This window comes from Aureobasidium pullulans (genome assembly GCF_000721785.1).
Source record: "Aureobasidium pullulans EXF-150 unplaced genomic scaffold scaffold_31, whole genome shotgun sequence".
Lineage (NCBI taxonomy): Eukaryota > Fungi > Ascomycota > Dothideomycetes > Dothideales > Saccotheciaceae > Aureobasidium > Aureobasidium pullulans.
The window spans coordinates 1-15,506 of NW_021941051.1; the positions used below are offsets into that span (position 1 = coordinate 1).

The 15,506-nt window shown below is 51.4% G+C and overlaps 6 protein-coding genes across 6 annotated transcripts; 4 read left to right on the top strand and 2 right to left on the bottom strand.

Moving 5' to 3' along the window:
• Positions 1–91: 91 nt before the first annotated feature.
• On the top strand, positions 92–2,731 carry M438DRAFT_359450 (uncharacterized protein; the record flags this gene model as incomplete). The annotated part of the gene is made up of 1 exon (XM_029907339.1): positions 92–2,731. A coding segment is annotated over one exon (2,640 nt), but the record flags the coding sequence as incomplete, so codon positions are not given.
• Positions 2,732–3,230: 499 nt separating this feature from the next.
• M438DRAFT_283413 (bola-like protein) lies at positions 3,231–3,831 on the bottom strand (the record flags this gene model as incomplete). Its single annotated transcript, XM_029901383.1, has 2 exons — positions 3,231–3,395; positions 3,529–3,831. The coding sequence occupies 2 exons, from the start codon at positions 3,829–3,831 to the stop codon at positions 3,231–3,233; spliced, it is 468 nt and encodes a 155-aa protein (XP_029755751.1).
• Positions 3,832–4,106: 275 nt separating this feature from the next.
• On the top strand, positions 4,107–5,146 carry M438DRAFT_283436 (uncharacterized protein; the record flags this gene model as incomplete). The annotated part of the gene is made up of 3 exons (XM_029901386.1): positions 4,107–4,602; positions 4,660–5,011; positions 5,083–5,146. 3 exons carry the CDS (start codon positions 4,107–4,109, stop codon positions 5,144–5,146), a joined length of 912 nt encoding a protein of 303 aa, XP_029755752.1.
• Positions 5,147–6,988: 1,842 nt separating this feature from the next.
• Positions 6,989–7,637, bottom strand: M438DRAFT_142278 (uncharacterized protein). Its single transcript, XM_029898907.1, has one exon. It carries the CDS (start codon positions 7,533–7,535, stop codon positions 7,062–7,064), a length of 474 nt encoding a protein of 157 aa, XP_029755753.1. The 5' UTR covers positions 7,536–7,637; the 3' UTR covers positions 6,989–7,061.
• Positions 7,638–8,170: 533 nt separating this feature from the next.
• On the top strand, positions 8,171–9,062 carry M438DRAFT_142330 (uncharacterized protein). The gene is made up of 2 exons (XM_029898908.1): positions 8,171–8,702; positions 8,761–9,062. The coding sequence occupies exons 1-2, from the start codon at positions 8,285–8,287 to the stop codon at positions 8,934–8,936; spliced, it is 594 nt and encodes a 197-aa protein (XP_029755754.1). The 5' UTR covers positions 8,171–8,284; the 3' UTR covers positions 8,937–9,062.
• Positions 9,063–12,624: 3,562 nt separating this feature from the next.
• On the top strand, positions 12,625–15,201 carry M438DRAFT_142349 (uncharacterized protein). Its single transcript, XM_029898909.1, has 3 exons — positions 12,625–12,692; positions 12,766–14,706; positions 14,767–15,201. The coding sequence occupies exons 2-3, from the start codon at positions 12,847–12,849 to the stop codon at positions 15,106–15,108; spliced, it is 2,202 nt and encodes a 733-aa protein (XP_029755755.1). The 5' UTR covers positions 12,625–12,692; positions 12,766–12,846; the 3' UTR covers positions 15,109–15,201.
• The last annotated feature ends 305 nt before the right edge of the window (positions 15,202–15,506 follow it).

The following is a 15,506-nucleotide window of genomic DNA, read 5'->3' on the forward strand; positions in this document are numbered from 1 at the left end:
CAACAGCGATGCGAGCGCACGAAGCTCCCAGCGACAGCAAGATATCAACTCACAAGAACCACCACGTCAAACCCACTCGACGTCAACACAGAAACCCCGCGTCCGATTCAGTCACGACAGCACCTCGGACCGCCAAACTCCAAACTCTGAGAGACAAGCATCACGAAACGAGCAAGCCCACAAGTATACCCACGAGCAAGCCCACAAATATGCCCAAGAGCCATCCATGATCTTACGAGTCGCTAGCACCGTCAATCAGAACAGAAGAGAGATGCCATCAAAACGCAGGTCACAAGGTGACGGTCAGGGCCGGGCTCAGGTCGAAGTGAAGGAGCAAAGCCGAAAGCGAGTCCGATTACTATCGCCAGCACGACCATCGTCTAGAGTGGAAGCACGTGGGCAAGTGATTCCATCGCAGGTCAATCAATCGCGCGAGCCGAACCAGGTACAGACAAAACAGCACGGACAAGGAGTGCCTCACGGTCGTTCTCGCAATTTGCAACACCATCATGAGCAGACGCAATCATCGCCGAGCGGAGAGACACGGGAGCGAGGGTTGCCATCGCAGGCTATCGTATCGCGAGAAAGACGCCGGGCACAGAACGATGCAGTAACGGAACAGATGCAAGATGAGGCTTACCCGTCCGAAGATGGCCATGAGAGAGCTTACACATCGAACCCACAACATGAAGACCTTCGCCCCTCGACTTCACTAGATCCCCTGACTCAAAAGTCGCAGGGCGAGTACAAGAAGGTGGAGAATATTCTGGGAGCTGTCAGACCTCCAAGAAGTCATGCTCCACGTCGGCCACTGTTCCAGGAAGATGTTGATTATCCATCTGATGCGCAGAGCTTTTCGCCCCCAGTCCTTTCGGCAGTCCCTGCGTCTCTGGTCCGTCAGCCATCTCAACAACCTCACCAATCTGGCCTTACCAGATCAAACTCTACAGCAGCATTGAGGCCCGAGAATTACGGGGACTACACCCGCGAGGAGTTGCTTAACTTCAATGTCACTACGCTGGATCAAAGAGTACGCCGTTGGCTGCACCCGAAACCAGGGCCGAATGGCGATGGCCATGGACCTTTCACATGGAATGACATCACGGAGTTTCTCGACATGTATCACCAAGGCTACATCCTCGAATCTGTCAAGGTCCGACAGCGTATGTATGCGGCAAAGCTTGCCATGGGACTAGAAGGTAGTCCAGTGGAGGAGCAACACGTTCCGATGGCACCGATGTCACCCGAAGCTGCTCAATCTCTTGCAGAGTCTTACGAACAGGACTTTGAGATGAGCCCTTCTCGACCCGCTCCATCCACCATACATTCCTCTCAACCCGCTCCATCTACCATACATTCCTCTCGACCCGCTCCACCTAAAACCCAAGCCTCGCCGTCTGTCAAGGCTCCCGATGCTGCAAGATTGGCAGATAGGTTGGAGAGAGAGAAACTGAGTGGCCAACTTAAAGAGAAACGACTCCAACAGCGTGAGGAAGAACTTCTACAACGTATCAGAATCTTGGAGGAAGAGTCAATCGCCAATACCCTAAAGCTCAAAGACCATGAGAAGGACCGAAAACTCAAAGCTGAGGTCGAAGGCAAATACCACAAGTTGAAGGAGGAGGCACAGACGCACAAAGAGAAATTGAAGGACGAACACACCGCTCGCACAAAGGCTGAACGCGAGCTCAAGCAATTGCACACTGAAGCACACAGACTTCGCCTCGCACAGGGTGCAAGCACGCGTAAAGGAGCAAAATCAGAGAACGCCGGCTTTGTGTTCCCTAAGGACGACTCAGAAGATGTCGACAAGACTCCCTCAAAAAGAAAGTCTTCAAAGGCAAAAGAGCACGACGGCATCGAAGTTAGGGCAGATGGCCACCCACACACCGCAGGAAAAACTCTCCCTTCGGCATACATTCAAAGCTTGTACAACCACGCCAAGGAAGCCGACGAAGAAGAAGAGAAACACCGGCCGCCGCCTGAAATCATCCAAGAAGCAGACTTGACTTACTTTGTCTACACAGTCCACCGCAAACAATGGGCCCTCGAGGAAGCCGAACCTTCAGACGAGGACAACTTCGTCTGCGGCTCATACTCCTATCTCAACGAAGCAAACGCACAAGTCACTAACGAAATCTTGCGTCCCCACGGAAACAGCGGCATTGCAATCGACCCTCTGAAACCCAGATCGTTGCATCAAGGCATGGGTGAGTTCAACATGTCATGGGCCCAACTAGACGTCCCTACCGGCCACGTCAAAGTCTGGTGCCAGAGACAATTACACACCGAATTCGTCGGCGAACTCCCAGTCTTTGAAGCCAGAGGTTTGTTAAGCAGAACGGTGTTTGCAGTGCGTCAGGAAATCACTTCTACTGCCATGCCAAATTCTACCTCTGCCGACAATGCAACCGCAACAACCCCTCCTCTCCCTGCCATGAGCTCAACTACAGAAGACCCAGAAATCTACACCACCTTCGACCTAGCCAACCTCAAAGCTTCCGAGAAACTGTTCTTGCTCGAACACGGCAGTGTCGAGTCGCAATCTAGACGTCTTGACGATATCAGAAACAGACAAGAGGCCGATAGAATTCGCAAGCAAGCACTTGAGGATCTGGAAGATCATAGGGAATTGTTCGATGGGGAGATGGTTAGAGAGGGAGAGGGAGGAGGGCAGGAGAGAGTGAGAATTTGGGTGGTCCAGAAGACTGTGGTTGGGCCTAGAAATTGAGGCATGGGGGAGGACATTGGAGATGGGAGGGAAATGGAGGACTGGAGGATTGGCGAAGATTGAAACATTGAAGATGCGACCTCGGAAAGTCGAGGGCATGCGGAAGTTGCGAAAAATTGCTGCTATGGGTTTTTGGTTCCTTGGTTACTTCTCTTCTTACATAGAGTGGAGTTGGGATGGCTTTATTGCTGCCTTCCTTCTTTTGAACCCTTTTGGTTTTGCTTTTTATAATATTTGTACAAAATTGGTTTTACAAGAAAGTTTTGACATACCTGATGTCCTCTTCTCCACTTGTCACCACTACGCTGACCACTGCGACAGTTCTGCGATTCCTCCAAAGGCATTGTCCAAGCATGAAGCATTTCGTCTCCGCCATGTCCATCCCTCGCAGCTGCCACGTCTGATCCTCTATCGGGTGTTCCTTTCCCTCGTAATCTCTTCCAAAAACAGCACTCCTCTTTTGCTCTTCCTCTGTACATTGTCTTTCAATCTTGCAGACTCAAGGAGCTTTCGTCTTCAACTGCACACCGTGCCACCCTTTGATCTCATCCTTCAGCACAGCATTGACGAGTCTATGTTGTTTGATGACGGACAAGCCCTTGAATTTCGAGCTCACAATATCCAAAGCGTACATACTGCCGCAACCGCCACTGACATCTTGGACCTGTACAATATCCAGTCAGTAATTTGGAACCAGAAAGAGGAAGATGGAAATAAGAAGTAAAGCGCAGGTAACAAGGAAAAAGCCGAGGGATTGGAAGGACAAAGCTAATGTGTGGTGAACAAGGAAAACATACCTCCAGTTTCGTCGGCTCCAATTCCGTATTCAGTTTTTGGAAAATGTGCAGTTCTTTTTCGTCGAGGTAGTCTGGTGCTTCCACTGCGGCTGACTCTGGCGCTGCTGCTGCAGAGGCTGCTTCTGAGGAATTGAAACGTCTTGTGTAGAGGGTGGATAGTGTTGTGCGTGTGTTTGCGATCGGGCGAGCGATGGAGAGATGGTGCAATTGTCGCGTTACTAGTGAGGTCGATGTGCGGGAAGAGGTTCTGAGGGCGGCGAAGGTGATGGTGGCGTTGCGGACGACTGCTCTTGATGGTGCCATTGTGATGTTTTGTAATGTGATGTGTATGATGCGGTATGGAGTTGATGTGGAAGTGGTGCGATTGTGGGATTTCGGAAGACGTCAAGGTGGTTTGGTTTGGTTTGGTCATCGATGTACACGCGAAGTCAATTGGTCAGCGAAAGACAGCTCTCGGGACCCCGCCTTTTTGCTTCCTCCCTCACGCGTCACTAGACATAACAGTCGCGTCTTCCTCTTGTTCTTCCGACTGTTTTGATTGGACTTTTGCATCCGGAGTGAGAGAGTGTTTTTCGACAATGGATAGATATCTTGTTCATTCGACTGCTCCTACGGGAAACACTGCTGAGCATGTAGCCCATGCTCAACCCGCTCAACTAGCTGGCTCCAAACGAAAGTCCACCGACGCACCACCTACCATCCATCTCGATGACTTCGACGTGTCTGAAGGCCAGGTCATGGACTCTTGTACCGTAGTCCGTGGCAAAATAAAGCGCTTTCTTGATTCAGGCGAGATGAGAATTGGGCAATTCTGCGATGCCATTGGGGTCTCTCAAAATGCGTACAGAAGATTCATGGCGGAGAAGGGTCAGTATGGTGGCATGGGGTGTGATACTTATCAGGGTGCCTGGGAGTTTTTCAGAAAGAGAGAGATGGCTGGATTGAAGATTCCTACCAAGAAGCAAAAGACTGCTGCTGCCGCGAAAGCTGGTGCTTCTGCTGCTTCTGCCAAATCTTCGACGATGATCGGGAAGAAGGATGCTGTCACTGATATCAGTTCTGTTCATCTTGAGGGTAATTACGATGCTGAAAGTGGTGTGTTCTGTGCTTGGCTGACGATGGTGTGAACAGGAGAAGATGACGATTCGGTTGAAGTCTACGACAGCTGCGACGAGATCCGCAAAAAGATCAATGCCTATCTTCGCAAACCTGGTGTCACAGCCGCTCAACTCTGCCGCGACCTACGCGATCAATACCATAGCGAGAAAAAGCCATCTCAGATCCAATCGGGCCAGCTGACCAAATTCCGTAGCTACAAAGGTGCTGATACTGGAAACACTTCTTGCGTCTTTTATGCGGCGTACGTCTTTTTCGAGAAGATGAGGATTGCAGAGGGAAAACCAATGAGCAAGCACAGGCAAGAAATGGAAAGCATCTGGGGTGATAGCGGTGGCTTCAACATCACGAGAGGACATCATAGAGGGTATGGCGCCGTTTCTTTCTCTCTTGCCTTTTGTGATTTGAGCTCCCTGAGGCTGACCCTGATGACGACAGGTACCTATGTCTCGGTGATGAGAAACCTGTGCAAGATCAGTTTGGTCGGATCAGAATGGTCTGAGGAAGCCTTTCGAGGAGGCGTTATTGTATCACACACGACACGACACGACACGACACGACACGACACGACCTGAACGGAATCGAGCTTCTCTTACCCATCGAATGTTGATCCACGGCTGATAGAAGGCACGATGCTCGAAGTAACGATGACTTCGTTCGCCTCAGAGCTCGTAGTATCGCCGCGCTTGCTTGACGTAGCTCAGGTTGTTAGGCGATCGTGCGTTCCAACAACTGCTTGTCCCGCAATTGTCACTGATGGCACAGTTCTTACCCCTCGGTCCACGCTAGTCGTCGCAAAACTCGGTGTGTGGTATTTGAAGACACCACTTAGTAATAGGAGAAGGGGAAAGGGCGACACGCGAGCAGATCCGCTGTGGATAAAAAGAAAGCTCGGCTCACTAGCGTGCAGCAAAGTACCACTGTCGAAGAAACGCAAGAACGAAACGGCGACTACGAACGCGACTGGGACGGCAGTAGCGATTTGAAGTACACCTTCTCGATTGAACGCACGTGCAATGGCCCCTTACCGAGACCAACTACAGTCGACATTCTGACTAGTACTCGCCAACGACTGTCGAGATGCACAAGTTCTTCGACCTCGGACGCGTTAACCTCGAGAGCTCAAGCGTCGCGACCTCTTTCTTTGTACGTGGCCTAAACGGTTAGAAGTGTTGTGCACCACGATGTCACAATCGTGAGCCTCAATGCTGGTCAATGCTGATGAGACCCCTCTGCCGCCCTATCTCCGCCAGTATTGATTGTCGATAGGCTCCGGTGAAGAGGATGTCTCCCTAAAACCTCATCAATCGGTTTAGATCCCTACATTCATAAGGCGGCTGGCAACACAATCTACTCGCTCAACCCAACTAAGCGCTTTCCAGCAAATGTCTTTCGACCTGGTCATCCCACATCCATTTCTGCACCGGTCTCGGAAGAGATGATCCACAGTTCTCCAAGGCGTCAAACCACTCACGGAGCATAGTCCATCCTCACACAGACTGGTCTCAAGCCCGGCTTCACACACCCATCACTGGAAGCGCCGGAAACACACAACCAGACATCAGACATGGCAGCACCGCAGCAAACCCGTATCACGTGCTTGTCTTTCGGAGCAAGAGAGCCCTCCTCCAGAATCTTACCACTTCTTCTCAGAAGGGAGGTGATATCCCTCCACCTCCACAGCTCCGGAGCAAATGCGGCACGAAACACGACATGATGGAATCCTTCTACACAAACACCGAAGAAGCACCTTCGATATCCCCATACTTTCTCCTCACTCCAATCACGCCAGTGGAGAAGGAAAGGATCGTACGTGTACTCCGTACACGCCCGTCAACGGAACGCACATGCACCTTGGCAGCATACATCGGTTGCCATCGGCCTGGAGAAGTAGCAGAAACTGAGGGGGTGAACGAACAAAAAAGAGGGTCCTGTCTTATCCTGTCGTTCGAGTACAACACTTTACCCTGCATGCTTCAAGAATCGATTGAGTCTGCAACGGTGATCCGAGTGGAAAGGGTTGGCGGTTACGGCGAGACGGCACTCGGCTCCTCTTTGATGGCTTTTCTTAAACGAAGCGACTTTGTGAATCCTGTCGTGGACATGCAAGGCATATGCAGGTATGCACGCACACGCAATATAGAAATGAGGTCGCCTCACCAGAAATTTCATGTTCATCTGGTGGGACTTGAACGCACTACATGCACTTGCTTCGGTCAGAACTGCGAGAGTTGCAGTAATCAAGCACATTTGGATAGCCAAGGCGAGTGAGCATAATCAGGCAACGCGAATAAAGCAGGGCGATACATCCCATACCATAACTCTAATTACAGCAAACGACATCCATGAAATAGGCAGTCGTTTCAGATCACCCTCACCAAACACCATCAAATCTCCCAAGCAAAAGTTCTCGAACTTCACCTACTGTTGAGCATGAACATCACGAAGATTATGGTGAGAGCTGGACTCGACCTCCCACTAGCGTGCGACGCCTTCTTGCCGAGACAAACTCTCTTTCGAAAAAACTCTCTTTGAGCAATCTTTGGTGGCCCGAAAAACGCCATCCCGCTGAACTCTACAACTGGCTGGTCCATTTTCTCAGCCACAACTCGAGCTGATCTTCTCAAAAAGGAGAAGGTAGATCTTTGTCGTTTCAACAAGCAAGGTACGGGTATATACTTTTTTATTGTATCTGGCAAACGTGGGTTTTGCAAAAGTGTCGCAATCGTGGGTTTCTGTAGATTCTTGAGTTTGTCATTGGGAAAGAGGGCCACGCAAGCGATATACGAGGCTTGAAGAGACATCAAGTGAGGGATGAGTAGAGCAGGTTCAAGATGACAAGTGCAGCAAGTATGTTTGGACCAAATCTTGACCTCTGCTGTTCCGTGCATGAGGATGATATTCAGTACCCATGGTTCACCGCCGTCCTTGTCATGAGCTTTGTAAGCTTTTTGCGCAGACACCTACTCGAGTTCATGTACCCCAGCTTGGAGGTGTGAGTAGAAATTTCCGAGGGTCCCCCCCGCGCGCGTGGGAAGGATTGTTTTGGGTGCTGAGAGAGAAAAAGATACTTGTGTACGGAGTACAACAACAAACTACGACTGCGGGTCAGGGAAGCCGAGGAAGTTACACCCGACCATTGTAGCGCCCAGACCCGATTCCGCTGTCGGGGGCAGGCAGCACATCTCGAGGTGGGGTGTTGAGCAATGAAGGGAGGCAGAAGTGAGTGTAACTCGTGTGTTGCTCAACAGTGAAATCCGCGTTCCAGAACGAGAGTACGAAATATGCATGTGATATTTCGTTGTGTATTGCCGAGAGACAATGATCGCTGCGGTGATCAGTTTCATGAGCATGTCTGTAGAAAGTTGTGGTTGAAGGAGGTCAGCTCCGCGGTATGGCTTGCAAACAGAGATAAGCCAGGCCCAAGGCCCTACTTCCCTTTTCAGAATTTGCATGGCTTGGTGTCAGTAGTGGTAGAGTGGCAGATGCGAAACGAAGTTTAAACTCAAGTCGTGAGGTCAAGACTCAAAAGTAGTCTTATGGACTCGTGGCCTATCTCTTTGGAAAACAAGAACATTCATGTGCAAGCAGCAAGCCAGATGCATGTTGATCAGGGTCTTACTTTTTGGTCAAAAAGTATATGTGTATCTTCTCCAAGCGAAAACTCAGGAGAAAGGGGTCCAGAAGTGTCAAAGACGGAGACTCCTCCAACTCCTCATTTCTTCTCCTCAACCTCCACGAAAGCGCAGAGACATATTGCCCACATCTTCGGGGTCTCCGCGTCTCATCACTCCACTCGTTGCTTGCAATCGGTCCGAAGAGTGAGTGCGAAAACAGCGCCGAAATGTGGATATCAAGAATCCTTTCGGTTTTGACGTTGAGATTCTGGAGTGCGTGTGGGATGTGCTCAAGCTCCAAAGCTTTTCATTTGCAAAGTTTCAACGAACACACCCCATGCTTTTCTCCAACAAACATGTTTCGGAGACGGGCCTGTTTCTCCACGGATGACATGACTCTTTTAGCCGCTGTATATCCTATTCGAAAGGATGCGCACAAGAATAGCATATCAGTGAGATCCGTGGAGAATTGCCCGAGTTCGGAAGGTCCAATACTTACATCTATTAAAGTACCTGCGGAGGAGTGCGGGGATCTGTCCGTGCGACAAGACATCTCATGTTTCCAAATCTGTCGTGTCCAGCGCATCATCATGCTGTGCTGAGTTGGCCTTATGGACCCATATCTTGAGTTCGCCACCCAGTCGCCGCTGCTGTCTGGCATGTCGTGATAAGTGAGATTGTGAAGGATTGAAAGCCAAGCCCTTCACCCCGCTCCCAGATGAACGAAAATGCAATCCAGTGTCCGTCGCAGGTTGAAGAGGACGAGACAAGGTCTTGCTGCACTCGATGCCGTGCAGTCCGCGAACGTACGTTACGTGTATGCATCGAGCACTCGGTGTCTTTTCCTTATCTGTGAGACATGGTGTGATAGCTGCCAAGGTGATGGAGGCGTGGTCTAGCACCGTCTTGATGGGTTTGTCGGGTCAATTTCTGATGGCGAATAATCCTCCAGCTGCACTCGTGGCTCGAGCCCATGGAGATGGAGATACATGTCAAAGACGTGCATCTGGAATTGTAGACCCCTCCATGTCTGCAAGTCAACGGTCTCCGCCCCGGAGACTGAAGTACACATGTACTTTTCGCAGGACGAGCCGCAACGCTGTTCCTATTCAAGAATGAGTTTATGCATTTCCGATGGTAGAGAGGTGCATCGTTGCTGTGTCAATAGGAATGGCTTAACCAAATCCAGACAATAATGGAGGCGCACTTCAGCAGAGCCTCGACATGCCACACCACAACCTTGGAAAGCAATAATGATGGTAATTACCATTCGTGCAGGAAGAGGGTTGAATTTCCAAAAGTGCAGCGCGAGCGTTGTTGAGATATTGCGATTGAGCACGGTTTTTGAGTGAGGAAACGCCCCGTCTCACCAACGCGTATTCGACCCCAGACGAATATCCCATCTGGTGTGGCTTGTGTGGAGGAAGTTGTTGAAAGAACAGCCGCCAGATTTGCTGAACGTCAGAGGCGCGACTGGCGCGTGTGTGCCGCGCTAGTAATGACCAACCATTCATCTATCGGCCGGGCCCGTGTGTTTGTTAAACAAGTGCTCGTGCCGGCCCCAGGGTGTGGAGTTTTTGAAAACTGCGAAATCCAAACATCCAAAGGTTTTTACGTCAGGACATGCTGCACACAGCTGATGCCGGTAGCGCGCTGTCAGTAATATGTGTAAGTTGTACCGACCGGTCAGAACAGCCTTTGACAAGATCCTTGTGCCTCGACAGGCGGTATCGGACAGATGCGCTTGCTTGATAGCGGAGCCCGGAGAGCGTTTGCGGTGGCAAAGTTGGAAAAGAGATTCGCTGAAGCTGGTCAGGCTCGTTAGCAGCAACCACACACTATCAAGCATCATAGAATTGCTAGGCAAGTTTACGATTGATCTGCCTCGTGTTTCATCAATCGCGATTGCATAGGACTGCTGCTTACAAAACCATTTACGCTTTGGCCGTGTGCCGTGCCATAGACTCGCTTTTGTGTACAATCTTGTGTGCCATTTCGGCTCCGCTAACTTCATAGCCACAATAATATCCCACAAGGACCTGGGGAACTCGGGATAGAGATTCAAGGAATATGTCATTGCCTCGTCGTCAGCTATTGGACTATACCTGACTCAGTACTAGCGCTTGGAGGAGACCGTCCAGTGTAATTGCAGAGAGGTGTGGTATGGAGAAATTTTATGGCCGCTGGAATTGGACGACTCCGCACATCGTAGTGCAACGCAGTAGCGGTAGCGAGACCTCGGAATCCAGACGACCAGGAAGCGGTCTCTGTATAAGAATACTTATTGTGATTGCTCGCAGGATAAGCGGGTAGATCTTTTTGTTCTACAGCAGCAAGGCGCGACAGAATGTCACTGCTGGGTGGAGGAAAAGAAGCCCTCAACATGCTGAAACGGCAATGACGCTGCACTCAGCTACTTTCTGCCGCCGAGTGGAGATGGCCGTTTTTAGAGCCTCCTTTTTTTTCTATCCACGAGCAAATGCCTTTTAGCAAACTGGGTGTCATCAGGCTATCCATAGTACGACAGCGTCATTGCTGACAGACAAACCACGCACTGATGCCGACGAGAGAGATCGTGCACGCGACGCGGTGGACCAAACGACAATCTTTGCAGTTTGCACCCTCAACAAGGTGATATATCCATGGCAGAATTTTACCATCACGATTCGCAAGATGCGATCGCTGATACAGTCAATGCGCATCGTATCGAAGCACACGTACTCTCACCTCTTCACACAATCCATATGGCTTCGTTTGGGTTGCCTGCTACGACAAGACGCCAATACAAGATTATTGGCATGCTCCTGCAGAGGTGAGAATATCCTTTCTTGGGCACAGCGGAGATGTGTGGGCGTGAAGGAGAAGCACGCCGGTTTTCGCTGACTGGTTCAGACGCGCCTCAAGCAGTCGCCAGTCTTGACTGATGTGCCGGTCCGAGCTTAGTCAAGAGTCAAAAAATCAATTGAGGAATGTGGACGTTTGGGGACGATCTGGAGAAAGTCAGTCCGGTCCCCGGAAGAGCGAAACGCCTGGTTCTCCAGAGGAACCATATTTGTGCCAGAGATAAGAGACGTCGTTGTAATCATGAATAGTCGGCGGCCGTGGTAATTCGCAACGAAGCCGAGAAATGAGTTGCTGTCCAAAGGTGGTGTCACCGTCAGCAGATATGTAACAAGACGACATGTTAGTAGGCATGTAGGAGTCAGCATCGTAACGGAGACAACATGACAACGACACAGGCAGCGCTTGTGTCCACGGAAGCACGGACGCAGCCTGTCACTAGCCACAGCACTTGAGCACTTACGGCTAGTTCTTCCGCCATCCATACCACAGGAGACGTGATGAGCGTTCGGAAACGGCCACGACCGCGCAGGCTTGCTCGCCGGGATCGACAAATCATCAACATCATCGGCAAGAGTGGTTTGGATTTTGATGCTGGATGAAGATGTTTCTGGCGTCGCGTAAAGACAGCAGGGAAAAAGTCTTCGAAAAGCAGGCAGCCAAGTGTTTGTTCGGATAGTTACGGCAGTCGTCTCCTGACTCCAAGATTCCTCGAGTGCATTAGTCCTGACGGCGCAACCGCTGGGGCATGGTACAGAGACAAGATACCTCAGTAGCACCAAGCCTGCGGGCAACATGTGGTCGAGTACTTTGTCTGTGCCTGAGAAAGCGCCAGGGCGGTCCTTTGTTTCTGTTGTATTGTCCGGGCTTCCCCTCGATTTGGTACGGTCTCGCTGTTGCCGTTGCGCCCGTCGCCGCCCAGCCCAGAACAGCGAGCTGCTGCAAGTTGTTGCTCACTACGATCCCCAACCCGCTGCAGGCGGAACGCACTGTTACGCTGCCAGAGCCAATCCTCGCTTGTCAAACCTTGTCCCGGCTCCCTGTTCCAGTGTTCCTGGTCTTTGCATGGGGTTCGAAGCCACACTTGAATCCTGCCGCATCCGTCTGTGATTCGCGCCCGCACCCGCTTCAACCCTTCAACGACCCTCAACCAACCGCACCACCAGTTAACTGCCCACACTTCCCCAATCGTCCTGGGGCTTGGGTTCCTTGCTTTTTATCACTGCCTGTTCCCGCATCGATTTTTCACTCCTCCCGGTTGTGTCTTGACCATCTTGTTGTTTGCTCGACTTTTGTTGCGTTGTTGCGTCTCGGGCCTTTCCTTTTATCTATCGTCATAGCATCAGCATCATTCCTCCCAGCCGGGCAGTGACGAAGCACATCTAGGTTGGAACATACCAAGAAGCCGCGACTCCCGCTTTCGGTTTGTTCGAGGAATTGCAGTGCCTTTCCTCACTCACCAGGCTCGAATTATTTGCCTGTGAGACGGTGCGGCTTTCACTAGCTGATATCGCAATACAATCACCAACCTACCCTACTCACCCACCTACTCCACTCTCACCTTCACCCAGCCTCATTGATTATCTATCCGTAAGTATCCGCTCGGAACAGCCGAAGGTGTATTTCTCCCCCACCACGTGCAGGGACTGACAAGCAACCGTAGTGTTGCGCAGCCCTTCTGATGCTCGCCGGCCTTTGAAATCCACAGATCCCTCCCCTCTGGCAATTCCATCACATCACCGGAATGCCTTACACACCGCCCTCCCACCAGTCACCTGCCTCGTCCAGGACGACGAGCCCAGTGATCAGCCGTTCATCATCATTCAGCGCAGAGAGCTCAGGAACACGGTCTCCCTCATCGCCGAGACCAGCATTGCCTCGCTCAGTATCATCGACAACCTACTTGAATAAGCAAAGGCGAGGACCCTCGATCACCCAACAAGAGTCAGCTGGTCTGCCGCAATCACCAGTCGACGACGACTCGAGCACTGTTCGCCATGTCGAGGGTGTCATCTCTAACAACGGTAGCATCCGCCAATCACCTTCTCCTGTGAACAATCTGTTGATTCCGACAGGTGCCATCTTGTCACCCCCTGACTCCTCGGAGAACTCGGACGGCGAAGACACTTCCGAAGCACCGAGGGGGCGCAACTTCGCTCATACCTGGGGTGAACTGGAGCAAGCCGTGCGATCAATCGAACTTAAGCGGGAAGGTTCGCCTGCAAGAAACGGTGTCTCGTTCTCGGAGCCCACTACCACCATCCACTCACCGACTGCATTGAGCGCCACAGCACGTAAGATCTCGCATTCGAGGTCGTCGACTGAGACAGCCATCATCATTCCGGAGCGAGTCGTTACCGAGTCACCTTCGGAAGAGAGCGAGGACGACGACGACGATGACGAGCTACGAGTCAAGCCGCCGCTTGTAAGGAAGAAGTCTGGTGAGCTTGTCAAGCCTGCTCTCAGGCCGTCTTCAAGACGCCGATACTCGAGCATGCCCGGAACACCCACCTATTCCAAGTCGGTCCACTTCAACGACAACGGCAACCAAACCAGACACTTCCTGCAGGTCGAGAAGCCGTCTGCTATCAGCGCCGGCTCCTCCCCCGTTGACACCTATGACGAAGAGACCGAGTATCCCTTCGAAGGCAAGGACTCACAAACAAAGGTCGAGTGGAACCTTAGGCTTGCCAACTTCCCCGAGGAGACTCACGATCGCAAATACTTGCCCGTTCGTGTCGAGAAGGTATACCTCTCTGCCGACACCAAGACTCTCATTGGTACTGTCGTCGTAGCAAACATCTCCTTCCAAAAACATGTCGCTGCGCGTTTCACTCTTGACTACTGGAAGACCACCTCCGAGGTCATGGCCGAATACGACTCCGACGTCCGCAAGCAAGCGACTTCCGACGGATGCGATCGTTTCACCTTCAACATTCGTCTGTCCGACCAAGCAAACTTGGAGAACAAGACCTTGTTGCTGTGCGTGCGCTACAACTCTGGAGGCCAGGAACACTGGGACAGCAACAACGGCATGAACTACCAGATTGACTTTGTCAAGAAGTTGGCCAAGTCGGCTTCCACAAGCTCACTGTCATCCCTTTCCGGATCAAGACCTGGTCGCAACACCATCCCTCGTAGCAGACATTCACCTCCCACAGCTTCGGCACGCCAAGCACGTCAGGAACGTAGCCTGTTCGCTGACGAAGACTTGCTCGCCAAGAGTTCGACCTACCACTTCGGCTCTCCCGAGAAGATCACTGGTGACCCTACCGCCCAACCTCAGGTCAAGCTGAAGCCTCGCTCCAAGAGAGTGGACCTTACTCGCGTTGGCTCTGCACCGGCTGTCAACGGTCTCGGCGGAAGATACGACTTCGGAGCATCGCTCAGCGCCGCCTTGTCGACTGCCCAGGACAAACTTGGAAAGCAAAGTGGACTCCTCCCTCACACCCAAGTCTCGTCCCAGGCCGATGCACACTACTTCTCACCCAGGACCGCCAGCGAAATCAAGCCTGTGGTTCCGGAGCGTCCTGATGCTATTACCACCGACAGACCCGCAATCGGCTCCCAGCAATATAAAGACCTCGTGAACAAGTTCTGCTACGTAGGTTCCAACAAGACTTCCACCAAGGCTTAATCCCCATGGTGCTAATTATCAAATCAGTTCACACCTGGATCCTCGGGCAAATCATCTCCTTCGCCTCAAACCAGTTCCGGATCGAAGCCCAGCAGTACCGATGGCTCTGGCGACGGTGCATCACCAAACGAGTACAGTCCTCAATCTGGTTCTGTCACTCCCACCCCACCTCAAAGTCTTTCGCCGTTCCTCGATGGCGCCAACGACAAATTCGCCAGCCGCAACGATATCAGCAAGTTGATCTCTCGTTCGGGCTCGCCCGCATCTATCAGCAGCAACAACAACTATGTTGCGCGAGCTTACAACTACCCTTATGCTCGTGATGGCTACCTCTCAGAGTCGCAAACTCCGACAGCCATCCGTGGATAAAAGGCTGAAACTTATGCATGATGCATTCTTACAGCACACTCGGATCCAGCACCTGTCTCCGCAGCCGCTGCAATTCAAAAATTACGATCAACCTCACTCGAACTTGGGCAACCCCCAGGTCTAATCTGGCTTTTCGTCTTATTATACTTTTCCTTGGTCTATCAAAGCGATTCGGCATTGATCATTTCATCTTGCAAGGCGTTCCGGATCCTCCATGAGATGGCTCATGGTGTATAGATGGCTCTTGAAATAGTGACCGCAGACACTCGTGTCCCGCTCACTGTGGACTTGGGCTTGCTTTTTCTCCTTTCGAGCGCGATACCTTTTTGAAAAGTCGTTCTCGCTATTTTCCTTTTTACTCTTCTCATTTTGCATTTTCCTTTCTTCTTCTTTTATTT